General features: G+C 36.8%; 1 protein-coding gene across 1 annotated transcript in view; it reads left to right on the forward strand.

Moving 5' to 3' along the window:
• LOC306876760 (voltage-gated delayed rectifier potassium channel KCNH8-like) overlaps positions 1-21,068 on the forward strand; it is a gene marked incomplete at its 3' end in the record, with an annotated part of 134,542 nt that overhangs the window by 103,828 nt on the left and 9,646 nt on the right. The window contains exons 9-11 of the mRNA XM_079428160.1: positions 3,106-3,305; positions 4,880-5,129; positions 16,816-17,030. Of these exons, the coding sequence (XP_079284286.1) occupies positions 3,106-3,305; positions 4,880-5,129; positions 16,816-17,030 (665 nt within the window). The remainder of the gene's footprint in view (positions 1-3,105; positions 3,306-4,879; positions 5,130-16,815; positions 17,031-21,068) is intronic.

The raw sequence follows: 21,068 nt of genomic DNA on the forward strand, positions 1-21,068 counted from the left end.
CATATTGGCTGCATAGTTTGAGACCACACTGAAACTCAGAAATAAAGAAAAAGCCTCCATATAATCTCAATCCTGTTTTGAAGAGACAATTCAGCAAGATAACTCTTTTTTCTTCTTCCAACAGGAATCAGGTGGTTGAAACAGGTTTTATTAGCTTTTAATAATTCCGTTGCCCTATTTCACCTGATTTGAAGACTTTCATGGATTTCATCACAAAGCTCATCAAAAGGCACATAACCCAGGTGCAGCCACTTATGTTGAGCGCAGTTCTTGAACAGAAGAGCGGCGTGCAATTTCCGCAACAATTTATGTAGACTTCAATTAGCACTCCATGAGTACTCTCCAATCCTTCTTGATTGTTTACACTCATGTTGGCAAAGCTCACAATGTTAAATAAATAGATTATATAGTTTGGTGGAGTGAAAACAGTTGCACTGAACATAATGTATGCAGAGGAAACTAAACTGAAAAGGATTTGCGTTGCAAACCATTAGCATGCAGTCCACTGACACCGAGAATAAAGAAATAAGAAAGAAAACAGGCTGGAGCAAGATGTTAAAACTGCTCCACTTCTCACTAATTGACTAAACATTAACTCCTGATAAAATCTGGCTCGGGTGATTGGATCACAAGTGGTAATCACAAAGATTGTATATTGCATTTGAATGCATCCTGATGTACAACATAGAAGGAAAATCCATCATTGCAATTCAAATGGTTTTACATTTTGCTAGCTGGGTGTGCCTAAATTGCTAGTAAGCGACCTCCTGATAAAAAAGTGATTAGCTTACCAGAGATGCATGTTAACACCATGTGTAAATGGCTTGATTTATCTCTGTAAATGGCTGACCACGTGGAATCAGACAATGCCTGATGGATCTTAAAACAAATGTTAACACAGCCAGATGTTAATACTTATATAATAATTCTGCCTTTATCATATTTATAAAACCTTTAGTGGGTTACACTTCCTCCACTGAGCCTTAAAAGTGTATAGGGATATAAGAAGGTACACAAACAACTTCCTTGATTATTTTGCAAAAGATTATATATATTAATCGCGATTAATCCCACCTAACATTAAAGTTTTTAGATATACTTTTATATTGCAATAATTTCGGCGCCGTAAGGTGGGGTTAGGACGATTCTAAGGGACGACGATGGGGGGGGGGGGGGTCACTTCTACTGAGAGGAACGCTAGAGCCCTGCATTTCGGCACTAGGGGGGGGGGGGGGCATGACTGGACATGACATGACCAGATTCATAGTGACCCGATCCGTCCCCCTCACTGTCTCTACGAAAGGCAACATCAGTATACGGAGGATAAATCAGGGTTTCCACTATGTACATTAGCCTAAGTAGTGGCGGCCAGGCCACATGCACTAAGCCATTTTGGAAAAACACTTTTGACCGCAGTGTCTGACCGAGTCCCAAAACACGTGTAGTGGTGTAATAATGGTGATCAGCAGGGGGGCATGTCTTGTACTGATAGAGCGAAGAGAGCGCAAATAAAAGTAGACCCTTTACAGTTCTGAATGATGTCTTACTCTTACTTTTATGAGCAAAAATTACGGCGTAAGTTGTTTCCATTGGAAAAAAATGCAATTGATTGCGCTGGTGCCTCCATGTCCTGCGCTTTAGCTTCCTCTCCGCACAAACTACTGATGCAGCACACATTTATTTAGGTTTAACGTTTAAACATTGTTATATGCTTGAACTGTTTTAGTATATGTATAGATTTTATTTTAGGCAAGTCGTGATGATTGGAGAAGGCTAAATTGATCAAACATGGCTATGATCAGCCTGCCGGTCTGCCGCAAAATGATCCAAACGTTTTTCTAAATGAACTTAATAAAAAAACGAAACGAAATATAATCACTTTGCCATTACATACAAAACTGAACTATTTTAATAGCTGAAACAGTATAATCTGATTTGGGAGAAGGGGGAAAAAAGACAGGCTCGGGTCGGACTCGGGCTGGTAATTCTGTCAAGCTCTCGGACACGGGCCGGGCCGAGCTAGGGCCTGAGCGTCTAATTTGAGACCCTAGCCACACAAATAAATAAAACAAATAAAAATGAAAATATTTAATCGCGATTAATCGAATGATTGTCATGAGTTAACTCGTGATTAATCACAACTTTTATTTGTTCTAAATGTACATTAAATTAATACTTTTCAAGTTTTTAATACTCTAATCAACATGGGCATGGACAAATATGGATGCTTTATGCAAATGTGTTTATTATTATTGAAACCACATTCAACATAAAGCTTGAAGACTAGACATGTTTCAAAGGTCATAGATGTTTTTTAAAGAACTTGCTCATGTCTATTAGACACATGAAAAAAAAAAAAAAACTTTACTTCTCTTTCTTTGCACTGAGCAATTTACTTACACAAACCTGTTTACATTGTTGTACAACAGGGTAGCTCACTTCTGAACATGCAAAATGAACATTTATTATTACATTTGCTTGCCTCTCTGTGCCCACATATTGTATTTTGATGTAGCTAAATTCTCAATACAACTGTTTTTATTGATATAGGCTATTTTACTGCTTCTGTTGTCAGACAATGGAATGAATATGAAATAGTGACTGAAAAGCGACTCATTAAGACTATATAACAAGCTCTCCCTTCCAATATGTTAATCTGCACAAAAATCCTGATAAAATCTGATGAAATCAAATACACATAAGACAATGACAATAGCTGTGCAGTGATTTGGGCTATACTTACATGTCAAATTAGAGAAGCAGCATAATATCAGCGTTTAACTGAAAGCGCTGCTCCTCTCCGCCGCTTGCTGAACAATGCAGACGCACAGAGAGAGAGAGGTGTGCAGGCGTGCTGGGACAGCAAGACCTCGCGCTCACGCGGCAGTACCAACGAGCCTCAGAAACTAAATAAGGTTTGGGCAAACCCTAAACATTTGTGCTAGGCGCTTTTTTGAAGAGGGGGAAATAAGTCGCCAAAGGGGTCTGCAAAGTCGCTAAGTTGGCAACACTGTGCATCTATCTGAGGATAAAGCACAACAATGTCATTGTTCAAATGAATTATGAAATTCACCTGGAATGTTTGTTTATTGTGTTTTTCTCCAGCACTCATGCACGCTGCGGTCTTCGGTAATGTGACGGCCATTATCCAGAGGATGTACTCGCGCCGCTCGCTCTATCACACTCGTACCAAAGACCTCAAAGACTTCATCCGCGTGCATCGCCTTCCCAAGGCCCTCGCGCAGCGCATGCTGGAGTGCTTTCAGACGACATGGTCTGTCAACAATGGCATCGATGTCAGCGAGGTAGTACTTTTACATGTACTTTCAATAATTTGTGTGCACAAATGAATCAGTAGTCAAAACAAGTTTACAATTTATAAATCATGCGCGAACAATTGTACGGCGGATAATATACTCAGTTATGTAGGGCTTATATTTGAACTGCTGTTCTGATCTACAGTACTTGTTGAACACTTGTTGGGTTTTCTTGGTGTCTTGATGCTGAGAGGATCGGTATCTCTGACACTTGTTGAACTTGTTAAATTCTTGGCACTTTTCATAAATAGTATACTTTTTTTCTTTCTCTTTTTCCGCTTGTGGTCAGTTAACATTCAGAAGCTGTTGATGATCTTCAATCTCAGGAGGTCAAACAATTGTATGCGTTGATTAATTTTCATTTGTTTACTATGGGATTTGCGATTTTCTGTTGACAAAGTTTTGACACATTTTATCTAAAATTTTGGGAAGTTTTCCAGCAAAATTTCAAAATTAAATATACAGATTTATTAAATATAAAATTGGATTTTTAAGGAATGTTGATGTTATATGACACAGAAATGTACTGTATTTAGGATGTGCCTCTTCTGAGGTGCACTCATTCAAAGCAATACGTATCTCTTTTCATGAAAAAAAAAAATAAAAAAAAAAAATAATTATATATATATATATATATATATATATATATATATATATATATATATATATATATATATATATATGTGTGTAATTAAAGATCCAACTGTTTGACCTGCTCTGGCAATAAATAAATAAAGCAACAAAAAGGCAACAAAATCCTACTGATCCTATTTTGATAGTAAAATCATAATTATTGAGTACAGAGTAGCTTGTTATTTTAAAATATCTTATTAACTTGGCTACTTTGGCAAAATTCATTCGATATTCCATGACCTCCAGGAGAAAATGTTTTTAACATTTACAGACAATGCATTTTCACATTCATCATTTCTCTATGCTGGATCTCCCGTTGACCCGTAGCCTTACAGGCCAAAATATAGGAAATCTAATAAGCGCTTGTAATTAAATATTATGCTCATAGTATTATATTTTATGTAATTTTAGCTCCTTTTCTTTATAACAGTTGATTCCAATCTGCGTTGCTTATTATTGGCCTTCTTGCTATCACTGGTGTGATTTGATGCATCTGTCTAAGATTAAAGCGTATTATCCTTTTTTATTCTCTTTTCACTTCACCATGCTCTCTTTTTATCTCTCATTCTGTTTTATAATCCCTCATATCTTTTTATTATTTGATTTATTTTCTCTTTCCATTCGCCTTTCATTCACTATCTCATCCGTAACGCTGATCTGCTCATAAACAAGACATTCCATCTGAAGCGCACAATGTATTTAATGAGCCCAATTCAAAACTCTCGTTACATAACTCATAACCGTCTCTTTGCTTTGATATCAATTTCACCTCCCATTAAAGTCTAAGTAGAAGACTGATCTACAGTTTCTTTACAGCACTTGTTTACTTGACGATCAACCGTAAATCGAAAGTTTTTATGCTTTTCAAGAATGAGAAGTAAAAGTAAGTGTTAGTACTTCAAATAAAAGATTTCTTTGTCCTCTCTTAGCTTCTGAAAGACTTCCCAGATGAACTGCGGGCTGATATTGCCATGCACCTGAATAAAGAGCTGCTCCAGCTGCCTCTGTTTGAATCGGCCAGTCGAGGGTGTCTGCGCTCGCTGTCGCTCATCATCAAAACATCCTTCTGTGCTCCAGGAGAGTTCCTCATTCGCCAGGGTGACGCTCTGCAGGCCATCTACTTTGTCTGCTCAGGCTCCATGGAAGTGCTCAAGGACAACACTGTGCTGGCTATACTGGGTAAGATTAGGGTTCAGGAGATCATTTAAGGTAATTCTGCAATTTTTCCTAGTCATCTCAATGGGAAAATGTGTCCCAATTTACCTGAATTCACCATACACACACACAATCGAATTGTATATTGTGTTTTAAACAAGTTTTAAACACTACGGCAGCTGGCTTACAAAAAAACGGATTGCAATTCCATTTGGTGCCACTAAAATGGCCCACTTTTTATTAGTACTTTCCTGATCAAGGTAACCAGGTAGAAAATGGTGTTTACTGTGGAAAACTGAAAACAAACAAATCAATTACATTCAGACTCAAAAGCCATTTCAAGCACTATACAGCTCGTGCAAATGCATTTCTGTGTGTCAGTCATGCTGGCTTATTCAATGGCTCCTATATTACAATTTCACAGCAATTTCAAAGCCCATTTAAATTCCTCCTACCTGTCACTATTAATTGTGCTTCCTGTGTGATATTGAGACAGGCCAATACAATAAAAACTGCCCACACATGCACACACACACACACACACACACTATCCATTAATATCATTGTATAATTTCTGACATAATTCAGAAATTATAAATGAGCTAAATAATGGCTCTTTTAAAGCACCTTAACACGCGCACATACACACACACACTTGTTCAACGAATCTCATCCTCCCACTATCTAGTTCTTGTTGTTTCGAGGGAGGATTCCAATATAAGTTTCAAGTCTATTGAACAGTAACTATCCCCCCTCCCCCATTATACACACACACATTGGCTTCATTTTCTCATTAATGGTCTTCCCTTGTTATGCATATTAATGCATATATTATCTGCAAGATTCAGCTACTGTTGATGATGAGGTTATGTGTGGTTTCTGTAATGTGCTTGCCAATACATGACATGCCAAAACATAGTGTGCTGCCTGTCTAAGCAGCTACCTTCTAAATGTGAGGTTACATTTACCATTGTTCAGCGATTTTCACCTGCAGAAAACAGTAATTTCAGTCAGAATTTGTGCAGTCAGAAGCTTCACTCAAGTGTGAACATGTTCCCCACACCGATTTGACTTGTATTCAAGTTGGTAACACAAATTCACATTGACCAATAGAATGCTGCTTGGTTTAAAAGTTTAAAATTACGTAGAAATTTTGCTAATGTGTGACCACATCTTAAAGGGATAGTTCACGCAAAAATAGAAATTCTGTCATTAATTACTCACCCTTGTGTCGTTCCAAACTCATAAGACCTTTGTTCATCTTCTGAACCCAAATTAAGATTTTTTTATGAAATCCGAGAGCTTTCTGACCCTCCATATTTTAACGATGTCCTTACTATGTTTCTGTGCCTTGACTGTGGTAGTTCCCTTGCTGTATATGCAGGGTAAGAAAGTTCTTGGATTTCATCAGAAATATCTTAAATGTGTTCTGAAGGTGAACAAAAGTCTTACAGGTTTGAAACGACATTAAGGTGAGTAATTAATTACAGAATTTTCAATTTTGGGTTAACTATCCCTTTAAGGCAACATTCTAATTGAAATAGAACCTCATAAATCAAGTCAAGTCAATATTATTTGTATAGTGCTTTTAACAATGCAAATTGTGTCAAAGCAGCTTAACATCGGCTTGATATAAAGCTGGGTGGCTTTATATCAGCATTACAGTATTTAGACGGGGAAATAGTTTGTCGAAATAGTGTCATTCTCCTCTGGTCAGACAAAATCAGCAGTTTAAATCTAGGCTAAAGCAGAATCAGATTGTGCAAAGGACTTATCTGGTTCCTGTGGTTTTGTCCCGATGGCCGTCTTGGAGACAGGGACTTCACTGGGGATCAGTCTCTGGGGCTCATGAATGAATGAATGAATGAATGATGCATTTATATAGCGCTTTATTGTGTATTGCTGTACACCCAAAGCGCTTTACAATCATGTGGGGGGGGTCTCTCCTCAACCACCACCAGTGTGCAGCATCCACTTGGATGATGCGACGGCAGCCACAGGACAACGGCGCCAGTACGCTCACCACACACCAGCTACAGGTGCAGAGGAGAGAGAGTGATAGTGCCAATCAAGTGTATAGGGATTATTAGGAGGCCATGATAGACAAGGGCCAGTAGAGGGAATTTGGCCAGGACACCGGGGTTACACCCCTACTCTTTTACGAGAAGTGCCATGGGATTTTTAATGACCACAGAGAGTCAGGACCTCGGTTTAACGTCTCATCCGAAAGACGGTGCTTTTTGACAGTATAGTGTCCCCATCACTATACCGGGGCGTTAGGACCCACACAGACCGCAGGGTGAGCACCCCCTGCTGGCCTCACTAACACCTCTTCCAACAGCAACCCAGTTTTCACCGGAGGTCTCCCATCCAGGTACTGACCAGGCTCAACCCTGCTTAGCTTCAGTGGGCAACCGGTCTTGGGCTGCAGGGTGATATGGCTGTGGCGTCCTGGCTGTAGAGGTCATCTCTATGTGCTGATCCACTATCTGATCTGGATACAGTCTGGATCTGGGTGGCTACGGTGACCTCGGAATAAGAAAGAAACAGACTAATATTAGCGTAGATGCCATTCTTCAAACAATGTAACAAGTACATCAGGTGTTTTGGGAAGTGTTCTGGTTGACCTAATTAATGCAGCCTAACAATTCTTTAACGGATTTGAATTATAGAATTGTGATAGTGTATTATGTGTAAGCCAGGTTAAAGAGATGGGTCTTTAATCTAGATTTAAACTGACAGAGTGTGTCTAGTTCCCGAACAGTGTTAGGTAGATTGTTCCAGAGTTTGGGCTCTAAATAGGAAAACGATCTCCCGCCCACAGTTGATTTTGATATTCTAGTTATCAAATTGCCAGAGTTTTGAGATCGCAGCGGACGTGAAGGACTATAATGCGATAAGAGCTCAATAGGGAGCCAGTGCAGTGTTGACAGAACCGGGCTAATGTGGTCATACTTCCTGGTTCTAGTAAGAACTCTAGCTGCTGCATTTTGAACCAGCTGGAGTTTGTTTATTAAACGTGCAGAGCAACCACCCAATAAAGCATTACAATAATCTAGCCTCGAGGTCATGAATGCATGAATTAATGTTTCTGCATTTGACATTGAGAGCATAGGTCATAATTTAGATATATTTTTAAGATGGAAAAATGCAGTTTTACAAATGCTAGAAACATGTTTTTCGAAGGAAAGATTGCTATCAAAAAGTACGCCTAGGTCCCTAACTGATGACAAAGAATTTACAGAGCAGCCATCAAGTATTAGACAGTGATCTAGGTTATTACATGAAAAAGGTTTTGGTCCAATAATTTAGCAGTAAGAAATTGCCAGTCATCCAGTTTTTGATTAGACTTTCATTAGTTGTCAGTTATAATCATCAAAATTAAAGGAAATAAACATTTGAAATATATCAGTCTGTATGTAATGAATGAATCTAATATACAAGTTTCACTTTTTGAATGGTATTACTGAAATAAATCAACTTTTTCATGATATTCTAATTTTATGACCAGCACCTGTACATTCCGTAAGTTTCATCAGGTCGCGAAGAAATATAGAGCTGGGTATCATCAGCATAACAGTGAAAGCTAACACCATGTTTCCTAATGATATCTCCCAAGGGTAACATGTAAAGCGTGAAAAGTAAGGGGCGAAGTACTGAGCCTTGAGGTACTCCATACTGCACTTGTGATTGGTATAATACCTCTTCATTTACTGCCACAAATTGATGGCGGTCAGATAAGTACAATTTGAACCATGCCAGTGCACTTCCTCTAACGGCAACATAATTTTCTAGTCTATTTAAAAGAATGGTGTGGTCGATAGTGTCAAACACGGCGCTAGGATCCATTAGCACTAATAGAGAGATACAGCCACGATCAGATGATAAAAGCAGGTCGTTTGTAACTCTAATGAGAGCAGTCTCAGTACTATGATATGGTCTAAAACCTGACTGAAAATCCTCACATATATAATTTTTCTCTAAGAAGGAACATAGTTGTGATGATACTACCTTTTCTAATATCTTTGACAGAAAAGGGAGATTCAAGATTGGTCTGTAATTAATTAATTCTTTGGGGTCAAGTTGTCATAAGTGCATGCATGCTCAACATGAAGGTTTTAAATTCAGGATGTAGATTTTACACTACCTGTTTTTTTATCATACAAAATAAAATGAAATAAAATTTATGTAATATTACCATGAACTGTACAGGCCCAACAATATGCAATATTATTAACACATAAAACGCTCAAAGCACACAGGAGGCTCGTCGACTCACACAGTTTGAGGTATTTGAGTTTAGCATATTGCTAAGCTAACAACACAATACTAGTATAGTATAGAACAGGGGTGTCAAACTAAATTCCTGGAGGGCCGGAGTCCTGCAGAGTTTAGCGCCAACCCTAATTAAACGCACCTGATCCAGCTAATCACATCCTTCGGGCTTATTTAAAAAAATAAATAGTTTGTGTGTTTGGAGCAGGAGTTTGGAGTTTGAAATCTTTGGAAATGTGTGAATATCTCTCCATGCACTGCACTAGAAAAGGCCAGTGCTTTTTATGGTTTTGTAGATCTTAATGAGCTTGGCAAACAGCCCAGATGTGAAACCCAGTAGTATTCATGAGAATTCATGATTTTATGACCTATTGTGTCCTTCAGCGAGACAATTAGCCTACTGGTTGCTGCAGTAACTGCCCTGTAAGTTACTTTTGATGAAAAATAACAATAGAATCAGCGATAACTTCCATGTAAATGTCTTTTTTCTTCTGTGAATCACATGATCTTGTACAGTATACCGTGAGGACATCTATTAGATAAATACTCAATAGGTTAATGAAGAAATACAATGACACCTGAGCTACTTGTCACGCTTTTCACTCAAGAGAATATTTCTTCATTTTTGAAAAGCAGTTGTTTTAAATGTGTACAAAGAGATATTGTACATTTCAGCTATTACTGTCCAGGAAAAAAACAACAACAAAAAAAAACACAACATACTAAAATATCAAAAATTATTCTAATCTATGACTGTCTATTTTTAACTAGATATTTGAAGCCATTGTGACAACTAACCCCGGTCTATATTAAAATTGTCTGATTTCATTAACAAAAAATCTGTGCCTCATGTGAAATGACATGAACTGAAATATAAATCAACAGATTAAAGTATGGTTCTGAAAGTAGCCACAACAGATGCATACATTAGTGATAAATAGCCTTTACTGCTATTCCTAATGGCTTATTTTACATAGGACCGTTCAGTGCGTCATGAAGCAGTAATCAGTTCACTTTACAAGCCCATGGATAAAAATGTACTAATAAACACATGCATATAATAATATGAATAACAGGGGGAAAAACAAGTAAATGGAAGAAAAAAATCAAATAAAAGCCCAGGGTTTTATTTCAAATGGAAATCATTGCCAGTCTGTGGGTAATTTAATTTAAAAAAGTGCTCACCTCTCTGCTTCATCTGAAGGGATTCATGAGCGCTGTACACAGCACAATGGCCTCCCAAAAACCTTGCTGGGAAGCTTCTAGATTCAAGATAACAGCAGGCGGATCTGCCTTCAGCTGTTAGCAGAAGGAATCTTGATAAGCTGCTGGGATAAGAAAGCATCTCCTAACCTAAATGTGAATGATAGCTAAAATACATATTTACATATGCCTTATTTATTTATTTTTTTGTTTTGCAGTGTTTAACAGCAGCATTTCACTCCAAAATGAAATTTGTCATTATAAACTCACCCTTGTTCCAAACCTGATGAAACAAAAAATATATTCTGGGATAAGAATGGGATAAGATTTGTTTTGTAGAAGATACAAATGTCAAATGAATATGTATTTTAGATCTAGAAACTGTACACAGTGTTTGTTGCTGCACAAACATACACAGGAACAGGGAGAACCACCTTCATTTCTTCATAATCCTTATCTAATGTGATGCACCAGAGCGTATAGGCCAGTGTAATGAACAAATGCTGTCCTGTTTGAGATGTATCAATGCAGCGTTGTCACAAACATCATCCGTATGTCTTTGAGGGTATTAGGACTGGATTTCAATGAACTCATCCTTTCTGTAGTCTCTCTGTGTTCTGTAGTCTGCCTCTGTTTTCTTTTAGTTTAGTCACCCAGGACCCTCTTTGCCATAGCATTTTCTTTCTGTTCGTGTCTCCTGTTGCTTTTTACACGACATCAGCTGTGACCATAGATGGACTATGAAACTTTTACTGTGTTTTTCTCCTTTCATCTGAGCGTGGAGCAGCTGCTCAACACACATCATCACACTCTGTTTCTTAGACCCTTCATATGAACCAACTTTTGGTTGGAATATTGATAATGCATGCTGTGACTTAATTCCTATATGACAAGGCATCTTAAAAGCTGCTTCATACCAGAGGACAAAAAATAATTCAGATGCTTACAGTTTTCCATCATAAATAAACTATTTGTCATATCTGAACCCCCTCTTGAACAGCGCCTACAGTTAATCTGGAAATAAAGGCTCTCAAAAGGTCACAGTAAACGATGAGCCAGAGCTCTCGCCGTGCTAAAGGTTCTTGTGTGTGTGTGTGTATGTGGGTCTCTTTATCTCCAAATGACTGAACTCTATTGCTCTGATCAAATCAAATATTGGCGTGCCGCTAGGCCACATCCACCTCTCTCTTGCACACTTAATAATTGATGGTCAATGCATTATTAAAGTGCTTTGACTATTAATACAGACTGACACATGAAGGCAAAAACCATAGATCTCCGCACACATGGAAAATAATGTGGGAGGGAATGAATCAAGGAATGGGAAAAAGAACATGCCGTACAGAGGAAATAAAAACAAGACAGACAAATTCTTTCACTCTGAATATTAAAGCTCTGTTTTAAAACCTAGTGAGCTGCTTACCTAGACAGTGTTTTACATAATGTATAGTGCTAGGATTAATCGATTTAATCAATGATTAATCACAACGATTAATCACATCCAAAATAAAGGTTTTTGTGTACATAATATATTATTTATTATGTATATATAAATACACACACATGCATGTATATATTTCAGAAAAATATGTTATGCTTATTAAATATATTTATATAATATAAGTTATGTGACTATAAATGTATACATGTAAATACATCTAAATATTTTCAAATTATGTACTGTATGTGTGTCTTTATATATATATATATATATGCATTATGAATAAACACAGCACACACACATATATTATATAAACAAAAACTTATATTTTGGATGCAATTAATCACGATTAATAGCTGCCCAGCGCTAAATTTATTAGCTTTAGAAAGAAGTGTTTTCACCAAGGCATTTATTTGAATCAAAAAATTTATTAATACGGTAATACATTTAAAAATATATATATATTTTTAAATGTTATTTATTGATGTGATATATATATATATATATATATATATATATATATATATATATATATATATATATATATATATATATATATATATACAGTCATGGCCAAAAATATCAGCACCCTTGGTAAATATGATCAAAGGCGGCTGTAAAAATTAATCTGCATTGTTAATCCTTTTGAACTTTTATTTAAAAAAAAATCACAAAAATCTAACCTTTCATTGGATAATTAGAATTTAAAATGGGGGGAAATATTTTATGAAATGTTTTTCTCAAATACACGTTGGATACAATTATTGGCACCCCAAGAAATTCTTATGAGTAAAATATCTCTGAAGTATATTCCCATTCATATTCACAATTTTGAGCACTCCAGGGTGATTATGAACATGAAATTATCCAGCCATGGCTTCCTGTTTCACAGAAATATAAATAGGAGGGAAAACAAAACCCAAATTCCCTTAATCATCTATCACAATGAGAAAAACCAAAGTGTATATTTCTGATGTGCAGCAAAGGATAATTGAGCCTCACGAATTAGTGGCTTTAAAAAAAAAAAGCTAGAGCAGTGAAAATTCCCATTTCCTCCATCAGGGCAATAATCAAGAATTTCCAATCAACAGAACAAATGTTATGAAACTACCTGGAAGAGGACGTTTGTCTATATCATCCTAATGCACGGTGAGAAGGAGAGTTTGAGTGGCCAAAGACTCTCCAAGGACCACAGCTGGAGAATTGCAGAAAATAGTTGAGCCTTGGGGTCAGAAAACATAAAAAAAAATAGTCAAACAGCACGTATATCACCACATGTTGTTTGGGAGGGTTTCAAGAATAATTGTCCTAGCTCATCCAAAAACAAACTCCAGCATATTCGGTTGTCAGACACGACTGGAACTTCAAATGGGACTGGCTTCTATGGTCAGATGAAACTAAAAAATGAGCTTTTTAGCAGCAAATACTCAAGATCGCTTTACAATCACGTGGGGGGTCTCTCCTCAAACCACCACCAGTGTGCAGCATCCACTTGGATGATGTGACGGCAGCCATAGTACAACAGCGCCAGTGCGCTCACCACACACCAGCTACAGGTGGACAGGAGAGAGAGTGATGGAGCCAATTCAATGAATGGGGATTATTGGGAGGCCATGATTGAACAAGGGCCAGTGGAAGGAATGTGGCCAGGACACTCTTTAAGAGAAGTGCCATGGGATTTTTAATGACCACAGAGAGTCAGGACCTCGGTTTAACGTCTCATCCAAAGGACAGTGCTTTTTGACAGTATAGTGTCCCCGTCACTCTACTGGGTAGTTAGGACCCACGCAGACCACAGGGTGAGCACCCCCTGCTGGTCTCACGAACACCTCTTCCAACAGCAATCTAGTTTTCCCAGGAGGTCTCCTATCCAGGTGCTGTTAATTGTGGCCAATGTGTTTTAGAGAAAAACATTTATTTTATAATGATATTTCCCCCCATTTTAAATTCCTATTATCCAATGAAAGGTTATATTTTTGTGATTTTTTTTTTTTTAAAATAAAAGATCAAAAGGATTAACAATGCAGATTAATTTCCACAGCCTTCTTTGATCATATTTACCAAGGGTGCCGATATTTTTGGCCATGACTGTATATATATATATATATATAAATCTCACACTTCCAGTTTCCTTTTCCAGAGATTGAATGGACTATTAGACCAGGAGAGATACAACCTTTAAGACTGAACTATTATGTCTTGAAAGGAAGAGGAAAAGCAGAGCTGTGAATGAATGCACACACACATTCAGGTACACATTATATAGCCTGCCTGTGTTCCCATGCACGTCCACTTACTGTCACCGAGAGACTGTTTGGTTCAGTGTTAGAAGGATCTGTGTTTGATGTTGAAAACACACCACCTGCACACATGCAAAATAATGGCACTTTCCTGTGGTGTTATCTATCTGACAGCTTGACCCGAGGATCCACAGGAGACTCCGGAGAATACTGGAGAGAGAGAGAATGAGAGACAAACAGATAGACAGCCAGGAAAACTGAGAGACAGCACGAGAAAAAGACACCGAGCAAATTGGCAATGACTGATAAAAAAAGAAAGCTTTAAATATAAGCAAACGATTAGTCAAGACAGCTAGCAATAAACACTTATTCTCGGAACCAGATCAATAAATACACACGCAAACACACAGACGTCTCTGAGCTACGGTTGAAGTGGGAGTGATTGTCTTTGTCTTAATTAAAGCTGTGACATGAAATAGCTTCCTCCACCTAGACTCATGTCACCTCGCAATGAGATTACACGTGTTATTGCACTGTAGAACTACAGTCTGTCGGGCTGTGAGGAGAACGAGAGACTGAATCGGAGAGAGGAGGAGAGAGCAGATATAGAGACAAGGATAGAAGGAAACGGAGAGATGGAGAGAGAGATTCCTGTTAATGTTCTGTCACATGGCTCATGTCAGTGTTGCCTGATGCATTGATCTCAATGGATTGAATGTTTGAATGATTGAACGCTAGTCAAGCTCTGTAACCTGGTGCTTAAAGTTCAAACACTTTCAGCTTTTACCCCATTTCCCACTGACCTTTCAAAGTTCAGTCAATGATTGAGGCAATGACAGGTCCTGAGTGATTCATGCGTGCGTTTGCATATCTAATTATGTCTTTTAAAGACCAAAGCCAAGATAAATATTTATAATATAATCTTGAATGACTCTTTTCATTCATGTATATTTACAGTATTGTTAGCAAAAGAATCCTGTTAATAGTTTTTTTAAACTAATTTAAATTTACCAGCAGTTGTTTTTCTTGCTACAATCCTATGCACACTGCTTTTTGCTATATATAAACCAGCATAAAAATCTGGCTTCTGTTATACTTTCAGGTTAAGGGCAAAGAAGCACATGACACATGATTATTTTAAGGTCCAATTATCACTATTAACAAACCATTAACTATGACTTTTGCCTCAATAAACTCCTAATTTGTTGCTTATTAATAGTTAATAAGGAAGTTCAGATATTGGTTAGGATTAGGGATGTAGAATATGGTCATGCAGAACATGCTTTATAAGTGCTAATAAACAGCCAATATGTTAACAATAGGCATGCTAAAAAGCAACTAGTTAATAGTGAGAATTGGTTCCTGTACAAAATCAAGATAAAATGGACATTGCAACCAAATTTTCTTTGCTATTGTGACACGTATCCAAAATAAATGGCTTTTCAAACTATATATAAAAAAACAATCTGGGGTGGGAATTTATTGTGTTCACTGGGAATTGATTATAGAAAAAGGGCAAAGCAAACTGAGTGGATGAATGTTTCATGTGAGTGGTTGATTGAGGAAATCCGCCCATTGGACAAGATTTATCACCCAGTCATCGACCCAAAGCGCATGTCATAAGAACTTTTTTTTTTTTTTTTTAATTAAAGATTGTGAAGGCACTTTAAAACAAATCCATAAAAATATGAGAATAGTCCATTTTAATTTCATGGTCCTAATGGAAGTCATGTGTAATCATTTTAGTGAAAATACGGAACCATTGGATCAACTAACAAATCGAGAATTTACAAGAACAGGAAAACATCCCTTCAGACCTTGCATGCCGAACAGTCACAAATAAAATTTCTGCCATATTATTTTTTATATGTTCAGATTGTTTTGATTTGATATGTAGTTTGCAAATAGTTTTGGGCAGAATACATGGCTTCTTTGGTTATCAGTTACATTTTTGCTCTCATAGGAAAGCAGAAGAGAACAAGGGGTAAAAGAGCAACAAAAAGGAGGAATAAGAAAGGAAGGTGCACAAACTGCAGCCATTATGTTCTGCCATGTTATCTCAGAGAAAGATACATAGAGCTCTTGAAAACGTGACAGTACAAACATGCAAACACACTCGCATACCATGCATAATTGCTACACCTGCTTACTTGATGAAAGATATACATATGGTCTACCACCCATCTCTCTCCCAGCGCTGCTGAACTCAGTTGCCTTCAATGTGTGCCTTCCCAGAATGCAGTGCTCTGTCACTTCAGCATACTTCAGAATTTGTCACTGCCTTCATAGTCCCTTTGCACCAATCCAGAATATATTTTTAGCCTCTATGCTGCCTTGTGTGCCCCTCATTTTCAAACCTAGAACAGAAAGTTTTTCCTTAGAACTTTGGCATTGATTGACACTCTGTCTTTGTTTACTTGTCTGAACATGTTTACACAAAATACTGGAGGGATCTAACATGCATATGCAACTTTAAAAGCATAGTTATGAATTTTGCATGACAAAGCCTGTGTAAGCCACAAATTAACTTCTATATGTTTTTCTCAAACAGGAAAGGGGGACCTGATCGGATCGGACTCACTGACAAAAGAGAAGGTGATAAAGACCAACGCAAATGTGAAAGCACTGACGTATTGCGACCTGCAGTACATCAGCCTGAAGGGACTGCAAGAAGTGCTGCGTCTCTATCCTGAATACGCCCAGAAGTTTGTCAGTGAAATCCAGCACGATCTCACCTATAATCTGCGGGAGGGCAGTGGAGTTGACGTGAGTAATGCTTGCAAGCACACATGATGGTATTTCGGGCATAGGGTGACAATCCCAGAGTAAAACCTTTGATTTGACAGCCTTGTCTGTAAAGGTCAAGCAGTGTGTGCGTGTGCTTTTTTTAGCCCGAATCATGTGCATGAGGGACTGAGGCAATTACCTCGAACGTACAGGTCAGGAGTCGATACATCGCCTAGGATCGGATTATCAATATTGTATGCTTGTGCAGTGGAGCTGATATGAGTCCTATAAATAGATCATCATTCAAACAGAGAAACACGATAAGTTGCCGCCATGATCATTTATTATGGTTCATATTCTCTGCTGTGTCAATTTTGTTTCAGATTTTTCCTATAAAATGATTTATTAGATATAATAATAGAAACATTACACACAGTGGTGGAGCTAGAGTTTTCTACATGGGGTGGCCAGGGGGTGGCCAAATCAGGGGGGTCCAAAGACCATTACAAAAAATCAGTGTATAATTCCAACCTGGCATAAAAAAGCATGAATAAACCCTATGATTGCTGATTACTTCACATTATCCCAAATTAGTTATACTTTCCGACCGTTACTTCAAATGTTAGTCTATTGAAACTTATTTTTCTTAATTCTATCACCTCATTAACCAGTGGTTGGAGCAGCCTGGAGTGAGAATTATTTAGGAATAATTAACTATTCAGGAATAATTAACAAGCCTGTGATTAACATTACCAGTCAAAAGCTTTTGAACAGTAAGATTTTTAATGTTTTTTTAATACTCTTCTGCTCACCATGCCTGCATTTATTTGATCCAAAATACAGCAAAAGCAGTTATATTGTGAAATAGTTTTACTATTTAAAATAACTGCTTTCTATTTGAATATATTTGAATATGTAATTTATTCCTGTGATTTCAAAGCTGAGTTTTTAGCATCATTACGCCAGTCACATGATCCTTCAGAAATCATTCTAATATTAATAATATTAATATCTCGTTTGGTCTCGTTCTGTCTCACGTATCTTGTTAGTGTCTGCGCTTGCTTGGCCATTTGTTGTGGAAAAATAAGGAAAGTGTGTTCAAGCACCAGCAGAAAACAGTGTAAAGAAATACTCTTTGAGAGAAGCAGTCTTTATCAGCGGAAGTGAAAAGTAGCTCATAAGTGTATTTACTTGTCTTATTAGTGTTTACTTTGTGGAGACTGATATCTCGTTTGGTCTCGTTCTGTATCGCGTATCTTGTCAGTGTCTGCGCTTGCTTGGCCATTTGTTGTGAAAAAATAAGGAAAGTGTGTCCAGCTAAATTCAATAAGTATTTTGTTAGATGGGTATAAAAAAGCTTTGTTTACCGCGGCAGCGGTCGCGGCAGTTGTCGTGTGAAGGCCTTCTTGTGTGAAGACCGAAGAGTGTAAAGCCCATCGACTCTACCGTGCGACTCCACCGGGCAGGGACACCGGCAAAGGATATAAGTATCATTTTTTTATTTCTCCTCTTTCCTACTACTACTTGTTTCACTTCTGTTTCAGTTTTTATAACCATTTCTTACTATGTGTAAGTAAGTTGCTGTTTTTAGCATGTGTGTTTGGTAGTGTTATTTCTTAGGATTACTGATGAACTATACTGTCGTGATTTGCATTTGTTATCTATTTTAATTTTAGTTAATTAATGTCTGAATTTATTATGTCTGTATAGGTCTTTTATTACATTTTAGTTATTTTAATGTTCAACAAACTAAATGGAAATTAAATGAGAGAGATATATATATATATATATATATATATATATATATATATATATATATATATATATATAATTTATAAATGTCTGTGTTTATATATTTATGTATGTGTGTTTGGTTGTACATATAGTTTTTTTTTGGTGTTTGGCTTAGTGTTATGTTAGAATCATTATTATACTCTTATACATTTTGTTCTTTAATATTTTGAATTGTTTTTAGCTTTTAAAGTTTTAGCTTTTAGTTTGTTTTTAGTTGTTTTAATACTTCAATTGATTGCTTCTGTTGTCCTCATTTGTAAGTCGCTTTGGATAAAAGCATCTGCTAAATGACTAAATAATAATAATAATAATATTCTGATTTGCTGCTCAAAAAAACATTTATTATTATTATTATTATTATTATGTTGAAAACAGCGGAGTATAATTTTTTTCAGATTTCTTTGATAAATAGAAAGTTCAGAAGAAGAGCATTTATCTGAAATAGAAATCTTTTGTAACATTATAAATGTCTTTATCATCACTTTTGATCAATTTAAATCATCCTTGCTAAATAAAAATATTAATTTCTATAATTTACCCCCCCCCCCAAAAATAAATAAATAAATAAATAAAATAATTATACTGACTCCACGCTTTTGAATGGAATAGTGTATAATGTTACAAAAGATTTTTATTTCAGATAAATGCTAATCTTTTGATCTTTCTATTCATTAAAAGAATCCTGAAAAATATTTTACTCAACTGTTTCAAGTATTGCTAATAATTATAATAATAATAATGTTTCTTGGGACGCAAATCAGCATATTAGAATTATTTCTGAAGGATCATGTGACACTGAAGACTGGACTAATGATGCTGAAAATTTTGCTTTGATCACAGAAATAAATTATATTTTAAAATATATTCAAATAAAGCAATTATTTTAATGAATGATGCATTTATATAGCGTTTATTGTGTATTGCTGTACACCCAAAGCGCTTTACAATCATGTGGGGGTCTCTCCTCAAACCACCACCAGTGTGCAGCATCCACCTGAATGATGCGACGGCAGCCACAGGATAACGGCACCAGTGCACTCACCACAAACCAGCTACAGGTGAGAGCGATAGAGCCAATCAAGTGGATGGGGATAATTAGGAGGCCATGATTGATAAGGGCCAGTGGAGGGAATGTGGCCAGGACACCGGGGTTACACCCCTAATCTTTACGAGAAATGCCATGGGATTTTTAATAACCACAGAGAGTCAGGACCTCGGTTTAACGTCTCATCCGAAGGACGGAGCTTTTTACAGTATAGTGTCCCCGTCATGATACTGGGGGGTTAGGACCCACACAGACCACAGGGTGAGCACCCCCTGCTGGCCTCACGAACACCTCTTCCAACAGCAACCTAGTGTTCCCAGGAGGTCTCCCATCCAGGTACTGACCAGGCTCAACCCTGCTTAGCTTAATTTTAAATAGTAAAAATATCTCACAATATTACTGCATTTGCTTTATTTTGGATCAAATAAATGAAGGCTTTATGAACAGAAGAGAATTCTTAATTTTTTTTTTTTTAAATCTTACTGTTCAAAAACTTTTGACTGGTAATGTACACTTTATTTGTTCTCAATTTTTCTAAACTAAACTATACAGGGAAACCTATTGTTAAGGTTAAAAGCAACAATTGATTTGTATACAAGTTCATATTAGACCATTTTTTATATGAATTATATTAATTATTAATTATAATAAAAAAGAGCAATTATGAGTAAATATTTAAATGTAATATATATTTTTTGCTAAATTCTCTCTATTTTTCTCACTAGTTTAGATTTGATCACAGGAATAAATTACATTTTAAAATATAGTTTATGGACACTGAATGAATTTTCTGTTGTTAAGTGACAATATTTTCTAGCTGCTGTCTTTCCGTGGTTGAAACACTCATTGAGTGATTGCATGAGACACTATACATTCAGTAAGTTGTAGTGTATCTTTCAACATGGATCGGATGTTCATTCAATGTTTACTTCATGCTAATAAGAATGCAGTCCTGCTTCTCTTGAACTTAAGCAAAGCGGTAGCGCGCATGATCCATCACGCCACTAAAAAGCTCAAAAACTGTATTTATCGTTTTAAATTATTAATAAAACTAACATAATTCGAATGCTGAGACTTTGTTTCCTATTATCAAAAGTGACCTTCTCTGTCGTGTCCGTCAGCTCATTGTCTGTGTTCTCTCTGCTCTGCGATGTTTTTCACTCCATAAGAAAATTAAAATGAACGCGTGGCGCGAGAGCACGTGAGAGGCTGTGAATGGACGAGATGAAACGCGATGC

This window comes from Barbus barbus, assembly GCF_936440315.1.
Source record: "Barbus barbus genome assembly, chromosome: 11".
Classification (NCBI taxonomy): Eukaryota; Metazoa; Chordata; class Actinopteri; order Cypriniformes; family Cyprinidae; genus Barbus; species Barbus barbus.